Source organism: Equus asinus, chromosome X, assembly GCF_041296235.1.
Source record: "Equus asinus isolate D_3611 breed Donkey chromosome X, EquAss-T2T_v2, whole genome shotgun sequence".
Classification (NCBI taxonomy): domain Eukaryota; kingdom Metazoa; phylum Chordata; class Mammalia; order Perissodactyla; family Equidae; genus Equus; species Equus asinus.
In genome coordinates this window covers 29,828,022-29,854,904 of record NC_091820.1, presented here as the reverse complement: position 1 = coordinate 29,854,904, position 26,883 = coordinate 29,828,022, and the positions used below count along the sequence as shown (strand labels likewise).

At 36.6% G+C, this 26,883-nt stretch overlaps 1 protein-coding gene across 1 annotated transcript in view; it reads right to left on the bottom strand.

Annotated features, from left to right (window-relative positions):
* CFAP47 (cilia and flagella associated protein 47) overlaps positions 1-26,883 on the bottom strand; it is a 423,199-nt gene that overhangs the window by 186,981 nt on the left and 209,335 nt on the right. Inside the window, exons 38-40 of the mRNA XM_070502678.1 lie at positions 19,036-19,186; positions 17,257-17,345; positions 4,194-4,280 (exon numbers count right to left, since the gene is read on the bottom strand). Of these exons, the coding sequence (XP_070358779.1) occupies positions 4,194-4,280; positions 17,257-17,345; positions 19,036-19,186 (327 nt within the window). The remainder of the gene's footprint in view (positions 1-4,193; positions 4,281-17,256; positions 17,346-19,035; positions 19,187-26,883) is intronic.

Sequence of the window (26,883 nt, the reverse complement as noted above, 5' to 3'; positions counted from 1 at the left end):
GATTTAATTAGAATTAAAACTTTTTAATTGCTTTTGCTTATGCTCATGGATCATGTCCCATAAAGGAAAATGTGTGATGAATATAAAGTTTTATCATCCATGTGGTTTCAAATGTGCTGCTTTACATGTATCTGTTGCTTAAAGAGAGTGATATATAGATAGAGGCATTTTTTATTTTTTAATAGACTTTTTTATGCCACCTGAAAGATAATTTCGGCACCCTACTGCTCATTTGGCAAGAGAAAATTTATTATCTGGGGAGATACTGGCTGAAGAGACTCTGGGGAGGAGCATCAGTTAGCACGTGCTGGGCGACGCTGCAGTAACAACTCCCTATCTCGATGGCTTAGCACAATAGTTCACTTCTTGCTCACACCACACGTCCACCCTGGTGGAGAGGATACACTCGGAGATCCTCGGCGAAGGAGGCTCCATTCTACACGGGCTTCTCTAATAACTGCAGCAGGGAGGGGGAACAAGAACAACTGCTCACTGGCTCTGAAAGCTACCACTTGGAGAAAATGTTGAGCACTTCTTTTCACATGTTTTTGGCCAACTAAGTTATATGTTCACATACGACTTCACCATCACTGGGGAAGTGTTAAATTACCGAGTGCCTAAAAAGAGGAAAACAGGGATATTTTTAAAAAGCTCTAAAAAAATACAGACTGTTTCTGGAGATTTTTTTTAACCTTTTCTTGTTCTCTTATGTTACCTTGCTGATTAAAGCTAGAGACCAGACCAGGGTTTTATTGCGACAATGTAATGCTTATTATATGGTATATTACATAAGAAAGTTAATCAGAGAGGTACTACACAGACTTCCATTTTAGTCATGATTTAAAATGCATGTTCATAAATTTTATTTGCCTCTGGAAATCTATTCAAGATAAACATTAAGGAGAGCTTTAAGAAAAACAGGATGGCTAACATTACTAAGCACTATTTTACTAAGACATATTTAAAGATCAAAAGGTCTCATTACGCTGATGAAGTCAGATCGATGAGACATTAGATAACTTTGCGCTATTTGGAAATAAAACTCTCTTCCGTGTACCCTCATGGTGGAAATTGTTGGTTGCCTATCCCAGTAACCATTGGCCCTTTCCTCCTCACTGACAAAACCCTCATTCTATTTTGATGTGTATGTGGAGGAGGGCGGTTTCTCAGTCTTCCTTCCAGCTAGGTTTGGTCATCTGATTAAGATTTGACCAAAGGGCTACAAGCAGAAGTGCTGCAGGGTATTTCTGCGAAGCTTCTCTAACAGAGAAAGGGCACGCTCTTATCCTTGTGCTTCCCCCTTTCTGCTGCCTATAAAGTGGATTTGATTGTTGGAGTACTGGATACTTTAGCTGATCCTCGGGAAACGTGACTAAAGATGTGCTTGCTACATGAACTGGAGCCTGGGGGTGTTATACAGCAAGCAGTCAGGACCCCAGAAAAGAAGCCATAGTAAGCTTCTAATAAATCTCTTCAGAATTGTCCGGAAAACAGCCTTTTTGATGAACTTGAGACTGTTCCATCTCAACTCAACATAAGGATCTGGGGCTCAGCATTCAGCCCACACCAGTGCTGAAATGACAAACCATGGGCCAGCGCTTTTCCTTGAGAAACTGTGTGGCTTTTGCCTTTGTAAGTCCCACTCTTGCCTTTGATCTGAGAGACAGTCTTCACAGAGGTGCCCAAGAGTGAATCCTCAATTCTTTAAACTAATGGCTCCAAGTCATTCTTTGAGAGTTCATCTACAGAAGTCTGACTATTCTACGTTGGATTATGTTCTCCCTGATCCAACACCAAATGTCACTGTACCTTTATGTTTCTTTTTATCGCAGGAAAAGCTCAAGAGAAGAACTAAGAAAGTACGGCATTTTAAATACAAATGGAAGACACTATATGAGAAAGAACAATCAATAACATTTGAGATCAAAGTGGACACAGACATATTTCTAAGCCATACTTCATGCTGAGTTGGCAGTTATTTTGAATGAGTACTTCCAAAGTTTCCTTTCCTGCCAAAATTAAATTATAAATGTCTTAATATTTGTTCATCCCATTTTGCTTTTGATTTGAGAAGCATAACATAAAATAGATGTCTTTACCTGTGGCTTCAACAATTCTGGAACTTTGGATCTAATCAAAACTATCTCAAAATATTATATGAAAGAAAATCATATTAAAATTTAGGATACAGAATTCCTATACTGCATTCCAAATTATAAAGGTAGACTCAATTTTGCTGTTCATTAAACTGATCCAACTTTGACCGACTTATGCTCACGGCTACCTACAGCATTTCTTTGAGATCTGACTTTAGTTTAATATGTGATACTATAAATTATTTGCATTTAATGTGAAGAAATTATTTCAAGGCCATTCAGGTACAATCTATGATCACAATGAAGCTGCTTAATCACGAAGCAAGAGACTAAAAAGATAAAAACCTAGGAGAATTGTTTACTGAAGAGTTTTTAGCAATACTAGCATTTTATACTATAAAGAAATTAACACAAAATGCCTACAATATTCTTACGGTATCTATAACGTTGCCTTACAGCCCAATGTATTAATTCATATTTTATTGTTCATTAAAGCTAAATGTGAAAGGAAGACTTTAAATGCCTTAGTTAAGCATGAAATTAGCATTCAATAAAACAAATGCAGTGAGACAAAAATGGTTTCTCCTTTAACAGTTTTTCTCACAGAACAACCAATGAAGAAATCAAATGCCTTATAATAAATGCAATGCTTATAATCTCCTAAAACTATTGGCTTAAATACTATTCACTTTTGGAAAATAAACTATATTCATTTTTTTTCCTTTTTGGCGAGGAAGATTGGCCCTGAGCTAACATCTGTTGCCAATCTTTTTCTTTTTTTCTCCCCAAAGCCCCAGTACGTAGTTGTATATCCTAGTTGTAAGTCATTCTAGTTCTCCTATGTGAGATGCCACCACAGCATGGCTTGATGAGCAGTGTTAGGTCTGCGCCCAGGATCTGAACCAGCAAGCCCCAGACCACTGAAGTGGAGCATGCGAATTTAACCACTATCAAAATTGCCAAATCCTTGCCTCCTGAGATGTTTTTACATCTAAAAGGATGACACTGATGCCGTCAAGCATTATACAGAGACAAAGGTGTAAAATAAACTAACAACATAGTAGTAATGGTTAACATATGCATGCATTTTGCTAATAGATACCTGCATTATTTTCTTTCTGTCTGACCTTCAACCTTGGTAATCTTGTTTTGATTCTACTTCACTTTATATAGCTATTCTATAGTTTAAAATAGATGAGAAATATAAAGCAATCTAACTTTAAAAAACTCTGCTTCTCTATTCAGAAGTCAAAGTTCTTTCCAAACTGAATACAGACCTCCTAATGTAGGTGGAATAAGCTTAAATACAGTCCGTCCTCATTATTCATGAATTCCATTATTTGCAAATCTGCCTACCTACTAAAATTGATGTAAGACGCCAAAATTAGTACTCATGGTGCTTTCACGTGCTTTTCAGGTGTTTGCAACCTGCACAGAGTGGCAAAAAGTTCCAGTCACTGGTCACACAAGTTCCCAGCTGAGGTCAAACAATGTGACACTGGGCCCTTCTGTTTCAGATCTCATACAGAGACGACCAGAGGATGGAGCCGGAAGGGGGCAGTACAGAAGGAAAGAAGTACAGAAGCGCAAGAGGCTCCGGGTCTGGGGCCAGGTGGGCGGGGCTTCAAACAATCCCCCAGCACCTGTTAATGGGTTGGCCTCAGGCAAGTCATTCAACACTTCTGAACCTCATTTTCTCTGTGTAAAGTAGAGAAAAGAGAATCTACCAGGACAGGTTGTTTTCAGGATTTATGATTATAATCTATGTGATTATATATATTTCTCCTAAACAGAATGGCTCAGTGTTCACTAATGGAGGCTCTGTGGCAATTTTATAGAACAGAACTACCAGGAATGAATAATGGGAATCCACTATATTTAATCAAGTGCATATTTATTCCATTTTCATGCACATAAACCTAGTAACACGTAATAAGACAATAACAGCGTGAATAATATAAATTATATATATAATATAAATTAAATACTTCAAATAAATGAAAACTATTGTGTAATTATATAACAAGTTTACTTGAATGCTAATTTCTCAGAGTTTTTCCTCAGATAATTATAAGCATAAAATATATTGACATTTACTCATGGTTCATGTGGTCAACGAATTGTCCAGATGCAGTTAATTCAGATGGCAAAGAGATAAATGTTGAGGATTCCACCAAAATGACACTAAAATAAATGAAAAAAGGATTATTTTGAGTTCTACTGTAACAAAATTCAGATGACCACAAAACATTCTTCTTTTAATTTTTGTCCATCATTCATAAAATATAATTAGAATCTGAATAAATTATAGTTAAAAAATCCACATGTTCTCAGTCTGCAACTAAAAACATACATACTAGAAAGAAGGGAAAGATCTAGAATGGAAATATGTAAGTAATAATATTCTTTTATATAGAAAGGCAACACTGAATTCTCATAGCAAGGAAATTTAGAACATAAATGCCTGCCCAAATTATAGTCCAGAAACAAAGAAGAAATCTCACGCTGGTCTCAATGCATTGTCAGAGCTGTACATATTTCATGATTTCTAATCCTATTTCCAAAAAAGAGAAATGTTTCTTTCAGGAGTGGACATGAGGCATGGATGCTAGTTAACCAGTGCATTAATAATTATGCCATCTTCTGGAATCATGCAGCGGTTCAGTCCTTCTTATATGATAATGCTCATTCATTCAAGAATTAGTTACGGAGACTCCATTATGTGTCAGGTGTGGGACTACATGCTAGAAAATACAAACATGAATATGTTATTCCCTCTGCCTTAGGTTGCCCAAGCTGCAGTGGGAGGATAGTGTGGAAATGATACTCTAGCGGTAGGCGAAGGATGTCATGAAGAGTCATGTCAGAAATGCCTAATTCCACCTGCAGAGCTGAACAGGATCTGCATAATATTGTAAAGAACAGATTTATCTAAACTTGATTTGTTAAAAGAAATTTTTATCATGTAACAGTTATTAAGATCTCACAATGCTAGCTTTACAATAAAAAACAGATCTGTAATAAATTGATCAAATGTTTTAGTCTTAAAACACATATACAAACACACACACAACTGCATACACAGACTAAAATACAACACATTCATATATCCTAATGTTTGAATGCTAACATCAGTGTCTGCCCCCTTACTTTTTTTTTTTAAAGATTGGTACCTGAGCTAACAAGTGTTGTCAATCTTTTTTCGCCCCCCTCCTTCTTCTCTCCAAAGCCCCTCAGTACATAGCTGTATATTCTAGTTGCGAGTGCCTCTGGTTGTGCTATGTGGGACGCCGCCTCAGCATGGCCTGACGAGCGGTGCCATGTCGGCACCCAGGATCCAAACCGGAGAAGCCCTGGGCCGCTGAAGCGGAGCACACGAACTTAACCACTCAGCCATGGGGCTGGCCCCTGCCCTCTTATTTTAACTTAATATTTCTGATGCTTTCATATGAGTTGTAGGGAATTATGTGAATATTAAATACTAAAAATTTTTAAACAGACAAAATTAATTGTAGTAAAATGTAAGCTATGAACTATGCAACACATATATCAGACTACCAGATTTGCTTATATCATTGTAAAGTTACAGTTAAGCAAATGCAGGAAGAGTTCCTCTCCAGAGAATAATTTAAATTTAAAATCAGGCACTAAATTCTCATTTAAATTTCATAAAATTATGAGAGCAAAAAAATTTACAATGTTTCTTTATATTTCTATAAATCCAGGGTGAGTCATTGGAGCAATGTTTTTGGTTATAATTTGTTCTGGCTAGAAAACAGTCACAAGAATAAGATAATTTGACACACAAATAAAAACATCAAATCAATATAATAAATATTAGATTTTTTCATACTATGCATGTACCATTTTGAGATAAAATAGCGTTCCATACACTTCCGGTTAAAAGTCCCTGCTTAATTACAATGAGCATGCTTTCCTTAAAACAGACAGAAATATTAATTGTAAAAATGAAATACAAACTGCAGTTAAAATGGAAGAAATCCTATTTGATTACTGTAGCTTCTGAATCAGTGGGTCTTACATTTCAATGTACATGATATAATCGTCTGCAGTGCTTGTTCAAAACGCAGATTCCCAAGCTTCTACTTGCGTGAATTCTGACTTATTAGCAAGTCTGGCATGGATTGCAGGAAGCTCCATTTAAAACAAGCTCTCCCGATGCTTCTTAAATAGCTTTCCTATGGATCGAACTTTGACCATCCTGACTTAGAGCAGTACTGATCTAACAGGAATGTACAAACAAATCCCCGGAAATGTTGCTGAACGCAGATTCTGACTCAACTGAATTGCAGTGAACCTGAGATTCTGTTTTTCTAACAAGCTCCCAGATGATGTTGATTTTGCTGATTCAAGAATCACACTTTGAAAGCAAGAATCTAATCTAAAACGAAAACTATTTTTCAAATTAAACCAGGCTACCAGGAAAAGAAAGGCAGGAAATGGCAGAGTTAGAACCACCATATATTCATCCCTCTATAGAAGCAACAAAAACACAGAAAGCACTTATCAAAATTAACTTTTTCAGATCTCTGGTTAATTAATGAAAGGCTTGCAATGATCTGAGTTGTGTTTATTCAAGAAAAATTGCCAAATCTTGGTAATAACAGTAGAGTGTGTGGCCTAGTAACTTTTATGTTGCAACTCCCATTCTTCTCTCCATAGCTCTGCAGTAGCCTTGAAAACTAGCAGCCTTGCAACCCAGGTAGTTGTGAAAACCTGTAGGCTCTCAGCCACATGAAGGGACAGACTGAGATTGGAGCACTTCAAAAAAATACCATGCCTAGGCTGGCCTTGTTGCCTGGTGGTTAAGTTTGGTGCACTCTGCTTTAGTGGCCAGAGTTTGGTTCCCAGATGTGGACCCACACCACTTTTCAGCAGCCATGCTGTAGTGGCAACCCACATACAAAATAGAGGAAGACTGGCAACAGATGTTAGCTCAGGGCAAAACTTCCACAAGCAAAAAGAGGAACATTGGCAACAGATGTTAGCTCAGGGCAAAACTTCCTCAGCAAAAAAAAAAAAAAAAAAAATCCATCCCTGAGCATTATTACTGTTTAACTTGCCTCACAGGTCCCTGGAAAAAGCTCAGTTTGCAAGGTGTCATCTTTATTCGATCTGACTCAAAGGAAAACACCTATCCCCAGGATGTTTGTTGAAAACAAACAGCAACAATTGGACCTGTGGCTGCTACAGCAGTTGGACCAAATAAAACCCTGTCAAAACATAAAAGCGAGATCTGGGGAACAAGATGTTCATACGTGGGGTTGTAGTAGCTTGCTAGATCCCCAAAATATGTCAAAGATCTTCAACCCCACCTATGGGAGACAATGATGTCTCACCAAGTAACGAATACAAATAAAGAGATAGAAATTATACAAAAGAACCAATTATAATCTCTGGACTTAAAAAGTACAGTATCTGAAATAAAAAAAATCACTAGAGGGACTCAACAGCAGGTCTGAGGTGGCAAAAGAAAGAACCAGGGCATCTGAAAATAGGTCAATGAAAACGATTAATTCTAAAGAACAAAAAGAGAAAAGAATGAAGAAAAATTAACATAGCCCTAGAGAACTGTGGGACACATTAAGCCTACAAACATAAGCCTAATCAGAATTCTGAAAAGACAAGAGAAAGAGGCATAAAGAAAATGTGAGGAAATAAATGATGAAAACTTCCCAATTTGATGAGAAACATTAATTTACACATTGAAGAAGCATAAAAAATTCTATGCATGATAAATCCAGGGTAATCCCAAACTAGACAATAACAGTCAAACTTTTGTAAGGCCAAGCCACAGTAAGCAGCAAGAGAAAATTTACTCAAAATCTACGTTGCTCCTCAATAAAATTAACAGTTGAATTCTCATCTGAAACCACAGAGGACAGAAAGCAACAGGATGCTATATTCAGTGTGCTGAAAGAAGACTGTCAATAAAGAATACAGTATACAGCAAAACTGTCCATCAAAAATGAAAAAGAAAGTAAGATACTATCAAATAAACAAAAACTGAAAAAATTCACTGCTAGCAGACCTGCCCTACAAGAAATACTAACGGGAGTCTTTCAGGCTGAAATAAAAGGACACTAGAAATTAACTCAAAACCATGTGATGAAATAGAAGGCACCAGCAAAGGTAACTACATAACTAAATATATAAAACAAACAAACAAGCTATAAATGTCTTTTCTTTGCAACCCTTTTTATTCTCCTTTCTGATTTAAAAGAATAATGTGAGACAATAAATATAAAACTGTTTTATGGGCTTATAATGTGTAAAGATGCAATGGGTGTAACAATAACAGCAATAATAAGGGGACAGGAAAAGGAGATGTATTGAAGGCAAGTTTCTGAATTACAGTCACGCACCACATGACAATGCTTTACTCAACAACAGACCATACATACAATGGTGGTCCCATAAGATGTGTACCATGTAGCCTAGGTGCGTAGTAGACTTATACCATCTAGGTTTGTGTAAGTACACTCTATGTTGTTCATACAATGACGAAATCACATCATAATTTCTCACAACATATCCCCACTGTTAAGCAACGCATGACTGAATATTGAGATTAAGCTGGTATTAATTTGAGCTAGATTTTGTTTTAAATTAGGATGCTAATTATAAGCTTTAGAGTAACTAAGAGAATAACATATAGTAAAAGAAACAAAAAGGAATTTAAAAGGTAGGCTAAAAATAAATATTTAATACAAAATTAAGCAGTAAGGAAAAATAGAAGAACAAAGACATAAGACATATAGAAAACAAGTATCAAAATGGTAGACATAAATCCTACTGTATCAGAGATAACATTAACTTTAAACGGATTAAACATTCCAACCAAAAGGCAGGGACTGACAAAATGGATAAAAACAGACTAGAAAAAAGACAAACATTGGTTCAAAGACACAACTAGAGTAGGAGCAAAAGAATCAAAAACTACTTACCATGAAAACAGTAACAAAAAGAGAACTAGAGTGGCTATACTAATAATGGACAAAACAGAACTTAAAGCAAACATTTTTTCCAGCATGACTGCTCCATGGACCCATGAAAATGATTTTTTCCCAGGGAAATGAGTAAAAATTATAAAAATCAACTATTTAAACTCTCTGGAAATTATCCTAAGGGCACAGGACAAATGAAGAAAAATCTACCCAATATTTACTAAATTCAGTAAAAAAAAAAGGTAAAATCTGTGGCATTTGAACCAAGACTACTCCCACCGTCCTCTTTCCCGACTCAGCATGACAGAAACTCTACACTAGACTGGTACAGATAAAAATACAGGGCTCTCTCTTCCTCCAGCTCTCGGCTGAGAGTTATCTTTCTGGGAGCAGTAGTATATCAATATTTCTCATCCTGCCTCCAATACATGTTGGTGAGGCTAAGTTCTGGGCAAGAGCAGTTGACAGGAACTGAGGGGCTCCCTTCTTCTGCCCAGAACCCACTCATGGGACAGAAGCTCTCCATGAGTGTGAAATCGCCCTTGCCCTAGCTTATAAAGTGATTTTCTATACTGGCAGAAGCAAGCCAAGAAAACCTAAAGCTATTATCCCCTATCCCATCTAGCACTCAGCTCCGAATGAGGGGGTATTACTTGGGGGAAAAGAGCACCACTGTCCTCGCCTCCAGCTACAGAGCCATGGCTCAAAGATTTTGCCTGGAGGGAGAAGCTGGCCTTAAAATCAATAGCTCTTATATTCCTAAAGGAACAGATTTCATCTTCAATAAAGCATGGAGAAGGTCAAGCCAGAAGGTGCTCTTAAAATAGTGCAGGTTGTAGTGAAAGGCAATTGGGAGGAGATTGGTAGATTCAGTGGAGATACAGGCTAAAGTGTAGAACTGGTAGTTTGGTGGAGAAAACTGGGGAAAGAGACAGCTGGGGAAAGCCCTCCTGGAATCAGAATAAATCTCAAACACTGACCTAAGGAACTATTATTTCCAAGGAGCCTAGATTTGATGGACTTGGTCTGAGGAACAATTTACGCCTCCTGTAGAATTGAAATTAGTGGAATTTAAGAGCTGGGTGTGCACAGGGAAAGGAATAGTCAAAGGGAGTCTGCCAAAGCCACTGTCATGCCAGAGTGTCTGTGGGCATATCCAAGGCTATGTCCCCTGACAAACAACATCAGAGTCTTCACACTATGTGTGTGGGGGGGTTCTTGGGGGGAGGGGGTAGACATGGCTAAAATAAGCCAGTAAAATAGGTCAGTAAAAAATTTAAAAACCAGAAAACATTAACATTAACCATCCTATGGGAGATGGGACCAATACTCAGAGTTGCTACAAAGAACTGAGAGAAAATAGAACAAAGTAAAATAAACAGTGTCTCATACATATATGGTAACCAGTAAATGCAGCAATATATCCATAATGGAATTACCAGAAGAAGAGAGAGAGAGAAAGGAAAAGAAAAACCATCTGAAAAATGAGGTGGGTGAGAGCAAAGCTGGATTGGGCTATGGAAATTATTCCAGAAGGTAACATCAATCCATAGGAACAAATAAAAACAGAAATGAGAAATAAGAAGGCTAATATAATAAAAACCCTAACTATACACTTTCTGTCATGGGCTGAATTGTGTCCCCACTTAAACTTCATATGTTAAAGCCCTAACCCCTACTCTCACAAAGTGACTGCATTTGGAGACAAGAGGTGATTAAGTTAAGATGAGGCCATTAGAGTGGGCCCTAATCCATTGTGCCTGGTTTCCTTCTAAGAGGAAATGTGGACACACAAACAGATATGAGGGACGCACACACACCGAGAAAAGACCATGTGAGGACACAGGAAGAAGGTAGCCGTCTGCAAGCGAAAGAGGCGGGCCTCAGGAGAAACCCAATCTGCCAACACCTTGATCTTGGACTTCCAGCCTCCAGAGCTGTGAGACAATACATTTCTGTTTCTTAAGCTACCCAGTCTATGATATTTTGTTATGACAGCCCTAGCAAATTAATACACTGTCCTTTCTTCTCTCAGCTTTCTTAAGGTCATAAAAATTATACAAAATTTAAAAAGAGAAAATACTCATAAATATTATATAATGTTATTGATCATTGTAACATTACTGATATAATACATATGATAAAAATACAAAAAAAGGGGGAAGGGAATTGAATTTTATAAGAGTAACACTTTGTGAATCTCACTGGACTTACATTAGCATATATCTGAAGCTGATTATAAGTTAAGATGTATATAGTAATCTCTAGCACAACCACTAAGCACATAACTCCAACAATATAGTTCATAAGTCACTAAAGAAATCAAAATGCTACATTAGAAAATATTCACTCAATGTAAAATAAAGCAGTCATGGCAGAGTAGATGAACAAAAAATGTGAAATATATAGAAAAACAAATGGAAATTGATAGATGTAAATCCAACTATGTCAATAATAACATAAATGTGAATGCATTAAACAATTCCATCAAAAGGCAGTGATTATAAGACCAGATTTAAAGACAAACAACAAAACAAGATCCAACTATATGCTCTCTGCAGGAAACACACTTTAAATGCGAAGATACAAATAGATTGAATGTAAAAGGATAGAAAAATATATATCGTGCATACAACTACAAGAAAGCTGCAGTGGCTATACTAATATCAGACATGATAGAATTTGAAACAAAAATGGTAACTATAGATGAAGAGAGACATTTTGTAATGTTAAATACTTCCAAACTCATTTTAATGGATGAGCACTACCCTGATAGCAAAGCCAGACAAACATGCTACAAGAAAAGAAAATTACAGACCGATATCCCTAATGAGCATCCTCAACAAAATACAAGCAAACCAAATTCAACAGCACGTTGAAAGGATCATAAAACATTATCAAGTGAGATTTATCCCTGGGATGCAAGGATGGTTCAACATACAGAAATCAGTAAATGTGATACACAACATTAATAGATCGAAAGTTAAAAAGCATATGATCATCTCCATAGACGCAGAAAAAGCATTTGACAAAATTCAACATCCTTTCATGATAAAAACTCTCAACCAATCAGGTATAGAAGGAATGTACCTCAACATAATAAAACCATATATGACAAGCCCACAGTTAACATCATATTCAACAGTGAAAACCTGAAAGCTTTTCCTCTAAGATCAAGAACAAGATGATGGCCACTCTCGTTACCTCTATACAATACATTACAGGAAATCCTAGTGAGAGCAATCAAGCAAGAAAAATAAAAGCCATCAAAATCGGAAAGGAAGAAGTAAAATTATGTTTGCAGATGACATGACCTTATTTATAGAAAACTCTAAAGACCCCACCAAAAAACCCAAAACTGTTGGAACTAATAAAATTCAGTAAAGATGCAGGATACAAAATTAACATTAAAAAAATAGTTGTGTGGGGCCGGCCTGGTGACACAGCAGTTAAGTTCACACATTCTGCTTCAGTGGCCCAAGGTTTGCCGGTTTGGATCCCAGGTGCAGACCTATGCACTGCTTGTCAAGCCATGCTGTGGCAGGCGTACCACATATAAAGCAGAGGAAGGTGGGCACGGATGTTAGCTCAGGGCCAGTCATCCTCAGGAAAAAAGAGGAGGATTGGTGGCAGATGTTAGCTCAGGGCTAATCTTCCTCAAAAGAAAAAAAAAAGAAAGAAAACCAGTTATGTTTCTATACACTAACAACAAACTATCTGAAAAGGAAATTAAGAAAACAATCCCATTTACAATAGCATCACAAAGAATAAAATACTAAGGAATAAATGTAATCAAGTAAGTCAAAGACTTATACACTGAAAACTATAAAACACTGATGAAAGGAATTTAAAAAGACAAAAAAATGGGAAGACATTCTGTGTTCATGGATTGGAAGTCTTATATTGTTAAAATGTCTGTGCTAACCAAAGCAATCTACAGATTCAGTGCTATCCCCATCAAAAGCCCAATGGCATTCTTTACAGAAACAGAAAAAACAATCCAAAAAAAATTCATATGGAACCACAAAAGACCAAGAATAGCCAAAGTGATCTTGAGACAGAAGAACAAAAATTGAGGCATCACACTTCCTGATTTCAAAATAAATTACAAAGCTAAAGTAATTAAAACAGCAGGGTACTGGCATAAAGACAGATATACAGCCCAAAGAAAAATAATAGAGAGCCCTGAAATAAACCTCATATAAACTGTCAACTGATCTTTGACAAGGGTGCCAAGAAGACACAATGAGAAAGGATAGTCTCTTCAATGAGTGATGTGGGGAAAACTGGACAGCCACATGCAAAAGAATGAAATCAAACCCTATGTTATACCATACACAAAAATCAACTCAAAATGGATTAAAGACTTAAATGTAAGACCTGAAGTGTAAATCTCCCAAAAGAAAACATAGGGGAAAAGCTTCTTGACATAGGTCTTGGCAATAACTTCTGGGATATGACACCAAAAGTACAAGTAACAAAAGCAAAAATAGTCAGGTAGGACTACATCAGACTACACAGCTTCTGCACAGCAAAGGAAACAGTCAACACAGTGAAAAGGCAACTTACAAAATGAGACAAAATATTTGTAAACCATTATCTGATAAGGGGTTAATATCGAAAATACATGAGAAACTCCTACAATTCAATAATAATGGGGAAAAAAACCAAATAACCCAATTAAAGGGACATTTCTCCAAAGAAGACATACAGATGGCCAACAGGTAGATGAAAAGGTGTTCAATATCGCTAATCACCAGAGAAATGCAAAGCAAAACCACAATGAGATATCACCTCACACCTGTTAGAAGGACTAGTACCAAAAAAGCAAGAGACAACAAGTGTTGGCGAAGACATGGAGAAAAGGGAACGCTGTGCACTGTTGGTGGGAATGTAAGTTAGTGCAGCCACTATGGGAAACAGTATGGAGGTTCTTCAAAAATTAAAAATAGGGGCCAGCCCGGTGGTGCAGTGGTTAAGTGCACACGTTCCACTTTGGCTGTCCGGGGTTCGCTGGTTTGGATCCCAGGTGTGGACATGGCACTGCTTGGCAAGCCATGCTGTAGCAGGCATCCCACGTACAAAGTAGAGGACGATGGGCATGGATGTTAGCTCAGGGCCAGTCTTCCTCAGCAAAAAGAGGAGGATTGGCAGCAGTTAGCTCAGGGCCAATCTTCCTCAAAAAAAAAAAATTAAAAATAGAATCAGCATATGATACAGCAATCCCACTTCTGGGTACTTATTCAAAGGAAGTGAAATCAGCATCTCAAAGAGATAGCTTCACTCTCATGTTCATTGCAGTATTGTTCACAATAGCCAAAATATGGAAACAATCCAAACAACCATCAACAGATGAATGGATTAAAAAAAATGTGGTTCTCGTGTGTATGTGTGTATATATATGGAATATCATTCAGCCTTAATGAAGAAGGAAATCCTGTAATATGTGACGACATGGATGAACCTTGAGGACATTATGCAAAGTGAAATAAGCCAGTCTCAGAAGGACAAATACTGTATGATTGCATTTATATGAGGCATCTAAAATAGTCAGGCTCATAAAGCAGAAAATAGATTGGTGGATGCTAGGATCTTGGAGGAGGATGAAATGGGGAGTTGTATAAAGTTTCAATTAGGCAAGATGAGTAAGCACTAGAGATGTTCTATACAACACAGCGCCCACAGTTCACAGCAAGGTATTGTTAAGCACTTAAACATTTGTTAAGAGGGTAAATCTCCTGTTAAGCATTGTTACCACAAATAAAAAAAAAGAAAGGAACACAAGGGAACTTTTGCAAGTGACGGATATGTTTATTACCTTGATTGCTGTGATAGTATCATGGCTGTATGCATATGTCCAAACTCATCAAACTGTAGAAATTAAACGTGCAGTTTTTTTGTATATCAATTATACGTCAACTAAGATTTTTTTTAAAAAAGATAAAAACAATAGAGAATATCATGGAAATCAGAAGAAGGTTCTTTGAAAAGATCAATAACATTGACAAATCTTTACCTAGACTAATCAAGAATAAAGGAGAGAAAAATCAAATGACTAAAGTAAGGGATGGAAGAAGGGCCATCACTACTGACTTGCCAGAAAAGATAAAAGACTATAAGGGAATACTATGAAAACTTCTGTGCCAACAAATTCGACAATTTAGAGGAAATGCACAAATTCATAGAATGGCATAAACTATCAAAACTGATCCAGGAAGAAATAGAAAATCTGACTAGGCCTGTAGCAAGTAAAGAGATGACATCAGTAATGAAATGACTTCCCCCAAAGCAAAGCTCAGCCCCAGATGGCTTCAGGTGTGAATCCTTCCAAACATCAAAAGAATTAACACCAATCCTTCAGAAACTCTTCCAAAAAGTAGAAAGAATCACTTCCCAAATCATTCTCTGAGGCCAGTATTAATGATACAAAAAACAGATAAAGACATCACAAGGAAAGGGAATTACATTATGAAATCCTATGATTATAAATGCAAAATCTTCAACAAAATACTTGCAAACCAAATCATATAACATGTAAAAAAGCATTATACAGCACGAATAGTTACATTCTGCAAAAAGGAATTTGAAAACTACTGATCTGGCAGACAGAGGTGTGGGAGCTAATCCTGCCTCTGTTAAATCTAGACTCGGTTGCCTTTTTTGTTAAATTTTGATAAAAAATGATCAAATCCGGTCACTGTGTTACACATAATTTTGGGGAAAATATATAGAAATTTTATTTTAAAGTATGTTTAATATGAGATTGTTAATAACTAAATTCATCATTTTTAAGTGTAATATTAAAAACTAGGTCACTTGTTATACTGTTTATAACATAAAAATAGTCTCTATATGAATTAACTGGCATTAAATGTCTTATCTATTCTTTTAAAATTTAAAAAGTAACATACGCCTACCGTGAAATATTCATTTTACAGATTTTGTGATTGGTTTTAAAATTTTGAGTTTATATGCCCATTGCTTAAGTTTGAGGGGCACATTCATACAAGGGAGGAAGGAGTCAAAATTCCTCAGCTAACAATCTTGTCCTCTACTGAACCATGCACCCCTTACAAGAAGTAACGACTTTAATTCACCGTGAAATAAACCATAAAATAACAACAAAATATGCTGATTTTTTGAGAAACATACAACTATAACGTTCCACCAATTCCTGGCACTTTGACATCTTCCTTCAGCTCTAACACAAGAATACGTATGATCCTGATTTCTTCTGAAGAACAGTCATTTGGTTTATTTAAGGGCATATTTTAATGCTGGGTTAATGCCACATATTCTGACATTTTTTGATCCTCACTTCCTGATATAACACTTTAACAAAATTACAGTAAATAAAATTCTCACTCACATGAACATGGGAACCATAAATTCACCGATAACTGTTTTAACAAAAGAATTTTTTTATCAACAATAAATGGTATTGTTAATAAGAAACTACCAAAAACCTAGATGTACAGTGATTTAAAAAACTAGAAATTATCAAATACTAAAATAATAAGCATACATACAACTTGCAGTCTCAACACTAAGTATTATTGTGAGGATATGATTTCTAAAGCTAGTGGAAACAGTTCCTAATTTAAGTAGTACATAAGGTATCATTGTCCATCTTCTTCAACATGTAAATTTATAGAAAGATATTTTTCTGTTGTGACCTTAAATAATACTTATGCATTTTAGTGTCTTTTCATTTCAAATCTATGTTGTAGTTAGTGGTGTTAAATCTCAAGATGCACAAATATACACTTAATGTGCTGTTTTAATTAATCATGATTCCTTAAGTAAAAATGCATTTTCTGCTTGAATCAATATTTCACTTTTGGAAATCAACAGATGGAATAAAATACAGATGGAATAGAAGTAAAAAAGTCTATTAATTATAAATTTTTAAAAATTGAAAGAATAATACATCTCAATAAACAAAGCTTATAGATAAAATTCATAAATTTGATATGATCAGTCTTCGCTTTGTATAGATCAAATAGCATTTCGAGGAAAACTGATTTACCTTGATTATTTCTTCTGTTTTACCTGATGATGCTTATAAATTTATAGCAACATAAATATATAACATTTCTCCTCAAAATGATTCATGTTGAAGAAAATTACATATTTCCCTTAAGATTGGATATGGCTAATTGCAATGAATTTACACTAAAACAATAACTTACCTGAAGTCCCCAGCAGTACTGAAGGGATTTTTAACATTCACAGTGAATTCTTTCCATTTATAACATGGGGATTTGCATTTTATAATTTCCTAAAGTAAAAATAAATAAAACATACTATATGATAATAACAAAAAAGACTATCCTGAATTATAAAATATAAACTTAAAGTATTACAGTGATATTAATTTACATAATTCCCCTTTCCCACAAACATTGTACTGCCAAAATCTGGGAGGAAAGAATAAAAATAGATTTAACATCATCACCGACCCATAGTGCTAACACCTGAACTATCTGTTACACTAGTGTCTCCCAAATTGATTTCCTTACAATTGGTTTTGTTAATGACTGAACATGATTTCACAGGCAAATTAATCAATCATATATATACCTAATACACATGGCATAAGGAAGAGGCAGGAGTGTGTGAGTGCGCGAATATCTGTGTATGAGTGTGAGTGTGACATGCCTACGTTTGTAATGGGGTGGCTACACTGACATATCCGTACTATAATAAAAGCACAAATGTAAAATTAAAACTTCAAATTACCCAAAGGACTTCCATGAAGGAAAAGATACTAGGAATTATACATTTTTAGACTGATCATGTTCTTACCTTATTTTATTTCTCCATTATTATCCAATCCACTTCCTGGTGACTAAGACCATGAGTAGCCAGATGGAGAAGTAAACAGAGACTGCATGAGCTTCAGGTGTCAGCTTTTCTGCCCCAGAGCCATGCTAACAACAGGCTAAAACCATCCATGTCTCTAAGACACATGTGGCAAAGCAACGTTTTGTTTCAGAGAATTTGTGTAAGAGGGTTGGGAAGTCTAAGAGTTCATTATTTAGGAGGAAATTCAAAGATCACAATACACATCTCTGTGACAATCAAATGCCTACTTCCTGTTCTGGGTGTCATTATCCAATAAGCCAGTCTGTCTTAATGCTCTCCTCACACAACTGTCCATTACTACTCATTCTCTTTACCTGCTACTCATGACACTGCACGCTTAAAATTCTCTACAATCTATATGGAAATCTGGCAACACAACACATTTACTTCTTTTTTACCATACATCCATGGTAGAAAATAATATTTAAACAAAATAATGGCTATAAAAAGTCAATCATAGCAATGTCACAACCATTTGACGGAGATTTTACAATCCTTTTTCCCTATCCTTTGACATATAAACAGTTAGAACTGGAACATCATCACTTCTCAATAAATGCCAGTCTTAGCATCATCTTTACCATCGATTTGATCCACAGGACACTCAAGATAAATTGATGAATGTTGCTATCAGAGAAGAGAAACATTTTCTTTGCTGTCTAAACCACTAATGTTTAATTCAAACAAAAACAGTCAAAGGCCCAGGGACTGCTTTAACTTAAATCCCAAGTTTCCATGGCAGAAGGGCATGTAAATTGCTATGTGTGTAGTGGACAACTCCATCATGAAAAGAACGAAATCAGATCCTAAAAATCTGACCTTAAAGTAACAATCAATACAAGTCCTTTTAAATTCTATTATAAAACTGGAGACTATAAAACTGGAGACACAGAAAGAGTGTCAGGGCAAGAATATCAGAGACCCAGAAGCCAAGAATCGTGCAAATCTAAGTATGTGCACATCTGTGTGTCTGGACACAAACGCTCTCAAAGAATAAGAGCTGCATGGAAATAAAACCTGAAAGAACAATCGTGCGTGGGCAACTCCATGGCCTGGCCTGAGAAGAGAAACAAAGACATACAAAACAGGGAGAATGTACTTACAATGGCTTTAAAATTGAGCACTTCACCCTTAAGAGCAAAGGCCATCGTAGTGCCTCTTACTGCATTCCTAGGTTTTGAAATTAGTATCAGTAAAGCTTCAGCAGGATGAAGGAAGCGACTCATGAATTTCACAGTGAGATTAACTTGGTCTCTGTTTAATAAAAGGTAAAAGAGAAAATATTGTATTGAAAAGATCCAACGAATAAGCATCTATTCAGTGTAGATCATGTACCCAGTGCCTACACTCGGCAATATACTTACTTCTACAATAAAATTAAAGACGGTTACAGACCTCAGGAAGCCTGCAACCTAGTTACTGTCACCAGTTAAAACATCTTGATCCAGCGTATAAAATCTAAAGTTGCCTTCAAATGTATATAATCTGCCAAATATTGGATTTTCTAACAGCTAGCCATAGGAAATCATATACATTTTTGTGTGAGGTTCACAGGACATTCTGTGCTACCATTTACACAAATACTTAGTCATACCACTGGTTTTTGATCACACAGAGAAAAAAATGAGAAAAGCTAAGAATTCAAAAAAATATGTAATGTGATTGAAAATAACATTCAAATCTCAAATCAAAATAATGGTATATAAATAGCATGATTTTTACTTGAGAGAAACACTTGATTCAAAGAAGGAATTAAAAAAAGCATGTCCATCTCCCTTAAACTTCAACTTTCTAGTCTAAAACATGGCAAAATGGTAGGGAGTCTATGGACTTGGAGATGTCACTTACCTGTTTGTAGAGGAATGAATACACTGTGGCACCCTGGCAACCTTACATGACAACACATACGCCATGTATGCAAGGCCTAACTGCAGTATCAATCTTGGCGGAAAGTCCTGTAATCCTCTCATTACATAAGAGCATGGAGGCTCGGGAAGAGCTGCTAGGGGACGTTTCTCACTTGCCTCCCTAGCTCCCCTGACAGGCTGTCACCAGTTCCTCATTGCCTCCTAGATTCTGATGAGGTATGAGGCTTGCTGCCTAGCCCCCTTCAGGGTAGAGCTACAGGCTATCAAACTGCTCAGTTGCAGCATAAAATTGGCTGTCAGCAGCAGCGTGTCCTACCATCCATGATGCAGTCATCTGGCCCCTTTTGTTTGGATGTTGTCCTGCACAAGGGACATGAGGATCTGCCCCCTTTGATTACTTTGTTTTCACTGTTTATGTACATAATGAACTCGCCAAATAAAAAAATGGACTTAGTGTTTCCTTACTGGCTGAATCTTTCAGCCTTGCCTTGCCAGAGCTGTGGGTGATAAATCTTGGGGAAATTTTACCTTTTGCTTTCGCTCTGGCTTTTAGCATAGTTAGCATTATACACCATATCATAGATATTCCTTTGTACAAACTATCACCTATCGCCTTCTCTTAGGATACAGATATTTGGGAATGGAGATGGAAATAGATCCTCAGTGTCAAACTTCAGCTTAACTGCCCCAGAACTCTTGTGGAATGATTGTTGAATGTGTAAGTCTAGGCAGTGGCAAAGAGTAAAGTGAATGAGGGACTTTCAAAATCAACAGAAATGTTCTCAAAATTGTTTTTTAGGGAAGATTATAGCTTACATCTAGCAGGAGTGGGGATGGTTTTTACTCAGAAATGTCATAACTGATCTCCTCAATTTGTGCAAGAGGACATTTCCTTGGCCATTATGAAAAGCTCATGGACTTGAAAAACAAAGGCTATTTGACCTTGAGATCTTTTTCTGGGTGTATAGGCTCAAATTCTGTGTTAGAATACCTACGAGTGATTTAGGACTTTTCCAGATATTCTAAAATTCATCATTAGATAAAGCCATTCATTCATTCAACTGATATTTATAGAGAATTTATAATGTTCCAGGCACCGTTTTAGATTTTTGGGATACAATAATTAGAAAAAAACACACTATTCCCGATCTCCTGGATCTTCCCTTCTACAGGACATGGCAGATATTAACTATGTCATCACAAAATAAATGTGAAATTACAAATGAGGTCTGTGCTATAAATGGTATGAGAACCTAGACTGGAAAGTGTGATATAGTCTGATGGGATATGTTAGGTGGGATGTGAAGGATGAGAATGAGTTAGCTAGAATGAGCAGGGAAGGAAAGAAGGAATCCAAGCCCTCTGATATGAGGAATTATGCGTTTGAAGAACTTGCCAAAAGCCAGGGGATCTGAAGCTTAGAGAGCAAGGGTGTTAGTGATGCAAGATATAGCCAAGAGCCAGCCATGAAAGGCCACATGGACCAGGTTGAGATATTCAGTCTGTATCCTAATGGTGATGGGAAACTATGGAAATATTTTAAGCAGAAGAATAACCTAAGTAACAAATTTGCATTTAAAAAAATATTGTCATTATAATATAGAGGATGTATTGCAAAGAAGCCTACTAGGAGTCTATTGTAGCGGCCCAGTTTAAAGATGATGGTTCATCAAATTAGAATGGAAGAGGCAGATAAGGTGAAAAGATGCCAAATGTAAGATATACTTGGTAAAATCAATAGGACTTGGTAATGGACTGGATCTCCGTGGTAGCTGATGAAGAAAGGTGTTCAAGAATGATCATAATCTAAATAACATGCACTTAAGTGAATTTATGACTATGCTTAAGTCCTATGAAATACATTTTAAAATACAGTATCCTTTTTATGTCATTGGCTAGTTTTAGGACCATAAAAATTTGAGCTTCTCTTGAGTATAGATGTTCCTTTTAAAAATTTTGTACTCATAATGAAGCAAGTAAAGGACAGGATTTCTTCCTGAATGTGTTAGAAAGTTCAGAAGCAAACGGGTGGTCCACTTCAGGTAAGTGTCCTAGGGCTCCAGACGTGTATAACTATAGGTTTCATCTTCATTTTCTTATCTTTTTGTTTCTTTTTTTTCCAATTGCCTCCTCCTCATTTAAAAAAAAATATCCTTGATATTACATGTATCTCATAAACTACCTCAACTTGGCTTTCAGAAAAGATGTTAAATTTATAACACATCAATGTCAGTGCCCATAAGGCTCAATGAGAATAATAATGAAAAAAAGAAACAGAATGGTTTTCTAAAAGTATTTTTGTTGTTAGTGCCTTAAGTCGATTCTGACTCCTGGCAACCCTGTGTACAGCTGTGTACAGCTGTGTACAGGTCTTTCTTGCACTATCCTCTCATTTTTCGGAGCTCTACCAGACAATGCACTATTGCTATTCATAAGGCTTTCATGGCCAAGTTTTTTGGAAGTGGGTGGCCAGGTTCTTCTTCCAATCTGGACGCTCCACTGAAACCTGTCCACCATGGGTGGCCCTGCTGATACTTGAAATACTGGTGGCATAGCTTTCAGCATCACAGCAACATGCAGCTGCCGCAGTATAACAACCGACAGCTAAGAGGTGTAGTTCCCTGATGGAGAAATGAACCTGACCATGGTGGTGAGAGCACTGAATCTTAACCACTAGACCACCAGGGCTAGCTTTCTAAAAGTATACTTTCACTTTTATGGCAGCTACTCTATGGTTACAGCTAAATGTAGTCATCAAGTTAGATGCAGAAACAAACATGTTTCTATGTTAGTGTAGCTGTTTAATCTTTTCTATATTAATGATATCGCTGGGAATGTAAGTCCACAGCTGGCAGAAAGAGCCACTATTAATAGTGATTAAGTAGAAGCTAAGACAGGATGATACATGGATAATTATATAATATCTGATAATAATAAAAGTACAGATTTTTAAAAGAAATTTTATGAACCCTATTTGAAAAACACAAAGACTATAAAATTATTTCGTATAGCTAAAGAGATACTTAAAGGACCACCTAATAACAGTATTAAAGCTTACAAAAAAAAACGCATCCAGAAAAGTGAATAATTGTTTTCCATATACATTAAAAATTAAGCATTACCTCTCCTGGGAACCCTTCCATGATTTGCCCAAGAACACTTAGGTGCTTCTTTTTTCCATTTTCCTCTAGTTCTATACATATGTCACGAATAAAATAATTATCAAATTATATCTTCATTGTGTGTTTGCTCGTAGGGCACCCTGCTAGAGTGTAAACATGTGGGTAGTGTTGATATATTTTCATCTATGAATCACCAGCACTTTGAATTTAGAGCGAGGGGGCAAATACTTATTGATTGCTTCCTATAAGTTCCAGTTACACTACTAGGTGTTTTGCCTATATAGTTACATTTATTACTGACAAAACTGTTGGTAAATAATTCTGATTCTCATTTTCCAAATACGAAAAACAAGGCTGGATCATAGAGCCTGTGCATGTCAGTATCAAGGCTCAGCACGTAATTGTTAAAAGACATAATAGAAGGGTTCTAGACCCCAGTGGCATCTGAAGCCCAGATTCATCACCTTGCTCTCTAAGAAAAATCTCATTAAAATTATAATAAAGGGTTTTTTTTTAAAGCCTCTAGTTAGAGGAAGCTATCAATGAGCATCTACACAGAGGCTAATAAAAGAAACAAAGCTGCCCTGGAGACTCCTGGAGAGGCCATTTCCGGAGATGCCCACTTGAATGGAAGACAAGATGGAGTTCAGACAACCCCACTCTGCCCAAGGCCAGTGCACAATGCCAGGAAATTGGGCATAAAAGTAGGATGTTTTTTACTCTAAAGCGAAGTCTGTCAGTTGACAAACCTGTGCATATACAGACTCACAATATACTCTTCTATTGCCTTATTATTACACTTGAATGGATAAACAAGTATCACAAGTCATTAGAATGAATCCTTAAATATGAAACACTGAGACCAAGATAAACCAACATAACTGACATCAAAGAAAATATAATAACAGGTAATAGATGAGAACATAAAAGTCAGAGACATTTACAAAGATACTGCAATCTCAATTTAAGAATAGGATGCTATGAAATAGGGTTATTCACTGAAAAGGAAAGTACTCTTACAAATATATATGTATAGAGAGTCTTTCATTCTCTCTCTCTCTCCCACAGGAAACAGGTGGAAAAGGCAACATTGATAAAGTGACGAAAAAGCAATGAGATGAAAAATACTAGTCATAGGATAGAGGATACAATTAACAGGTTCAATATCTAAGAACTAAAGGTTGGAAAACGAGAACAGAGAAAAACAGAGGGGAGAAAATTAAGAAAGAAACAATTTAAGAGAATTTTCCAGAGCTTATGATAAACAACTTCATAATGAAAGAAGTGTCTGTGTATGCAGACAATTAAAAAAGACCCTCCTTGATGTATTCTGGAACAACATAAGAACACAACAGAAGATCCTAAAAATTTCAAGAGGTGTGCAGAAATAGACTTATATAGACTTTCTCATCACAAATACAGAATAGTATGAGGCAGTGGAACAATTATTTTAAGAGTTATGAGGAAAAATCTTTTCAACTTAGAATAACATACCAAGAAAATATAAATCAAATGTAAGGGTAGTAAAAAGACATGCTTCAAAAAAGCAAAATCTTGGGTAATTTACCTCTCCAATACTTTTTATTAGAAGGTTTCATAAGGATTTTTGTAAAAATAAATAGTGAGTAAACTAAGAAAGATATTAGTTTCTATCCAAAGAGAAATAAAGAAAATCCCAATATTGACATCTCTTCAGTATTTCTTTAGAATTTACTAATTTTCTCAGCTTAAAAAAGGAGTCAAAAGACACTTTATATATTGATGGTATAAGAAATATTTATAAAATACATTTTTACTCTTGAAAAAGTAATAAACAGAAGATAAAACTGGTGATGTTGGGTGGCAGGGCAATAAATCTACAGCAGTAAGTAAGCTAGACCATTAAATATTCTAGCTATATGTCAATAGATTATTTCTGAAGTTGATATATCAAAAATATTGACAAAGATATGTAGATTAAATATTTACGGAGGTAACCATCAGAAGAACTCAAATTAGACATAACTGAAAGAGTTAAAAGCAGGTGCCTCAAGAAGTGGATCTCTGGAGACAGGGATGTGAGGGAAAAAGAACTTGCTTTTCATTTTAAACTCCTCTACATATTTGAGTTGCTAAAGCATGTGCAAGCTAAATTTTGATAAAAAAAAAGATAAATAACTTGAAGACAAGACTATGTACATGTACAATATGGTCAAAACATGTTTAATAAATATTAAGTATTTTTAACATTTACATATATGATGCATTATTTTGTAAATAGCTAACAATACATATGGTATAACAAGCCACATACTTGTGCATATAAAATGACTGGAAGGAAATGAACTCATAAATCAGCTGTGTTTATCTGATGGGATTCTAGGTGATTTTTGTTTTCCTCTTTATAGTTTTCTGTAACAGTCCAATTTTCTACAATATACAGGTTGTACATTTGCAATAAAAACTGTAAATGTTGGGGCCAGCCCAGTGGCATAGTGTTTGAGTTTGCGCACTTTGCTTCAGCAGCCCAGGGTTCATGGGTTTGGATCCTGGGCACAGACCTACACACCACTCATCAAGCCATGCTGTGGCAGCACCCCACATATAAAATAGAGGAAGACTGGCACAGATGTTAGCTCAGGGACAACCTTCCTCATAAGTGAAGGCAGCTCAGGGACAATAATCTTCCTCACCAAACAAACAAACAGACAAACTATATATGTTAATTTCATTAAAAAGAAATATTGTCTTAAGCTAAAAATCTCAGGGGTTTAGGGTAGTTGTTAGGAAGAAGTTCCACTTAATGAGAGATTTAAAATACTGGAAGAGGGGCCAGCCCTGTGGCCGAGTGGTTAAATTCATGTGCTCCACTTCCGCGGCCCAGGGTTTCCCTGGTTTGGATCCTGAGCGCGGACTATGGCACCGCTCATCAGGTGATGCTGAGGCAGTGTCCCACATAGCACAACCAGAAGGACCTGCAACTAGAATATACAACTATGTACAGGGGGGTGTAGGGAGAAGAAGAAGAAAAAAATACTGGAAGAGGCTATTAGGTTTATGAGTGAAAAAATATAGGGGAGAAACCCAAATCTTTTTCACTTGTATCATCCTATTTGAAGGGCAGAAAACAGATCTCAACTGTCAAAGACTTAAGGGAAGACAAATGGTACTGTGACAATGTCCAGATGAACTTGTATTACCAAAGTTGTGTTTTATAACAGACATGTAAGAAGTATAACTTGGAAAATGGGTGGAATGTACAAATGGTGTCAAGATGGTAGTGCAGGCAGACTCTGAACTCACCTCCTCTCATGGACACAACAAATTTGCAACTACTCTTGGAACAATTACCCCTAAGAGAGAACTGAAAACTGAACAAAAAGAACCCCCACAACAAGGGACAGTGCTGACTGAGAAATTCCTTTCTAGAGAGAAAAAAGCCGCCTTCTAGCTGCAGCATCTCACAGCCAGCCAGGAGCAAACTTAAGGTATGAAGCCTTACCTGGAGGAGTGGGGGATCTGAGCAGTGGAGCATTATCACAATAAGCAGCTTTTGGACTCAGTACAACTGAGACAAGTGTCATAATATCTGGCTTTTCTGGCTACTAACTACAATAGGGAATGCCCCCAGAAAAGCTATCAGACATGAGGAAAAAAGCCAGCTCTTAAAGGTCCCACACACAAATTTACCAATTTCAGAAAGCAACCTAAAATCACCAGAAATGTATGCAGTCCTTTGGTAAAGAGACTCACTTAATAGGTCGGTGCATCTTGTTGAGAGGTGAGACCTCTCGAGGGACTGAGACATTGGCAGCAGTCATTATTGTGACCTAGTAGAGGCGTGCTGACATGGATGAGGCAGATGCCACTGGAGTTCTTCCCCTTGCCTGTCAGCACAGGGGTCTGCCCTACCCACTAGAGCACCAATTTAATGCAGCTCAGCCGGGGCAAGCAGCTCACCCTAGGGACTCACCCCACTAAA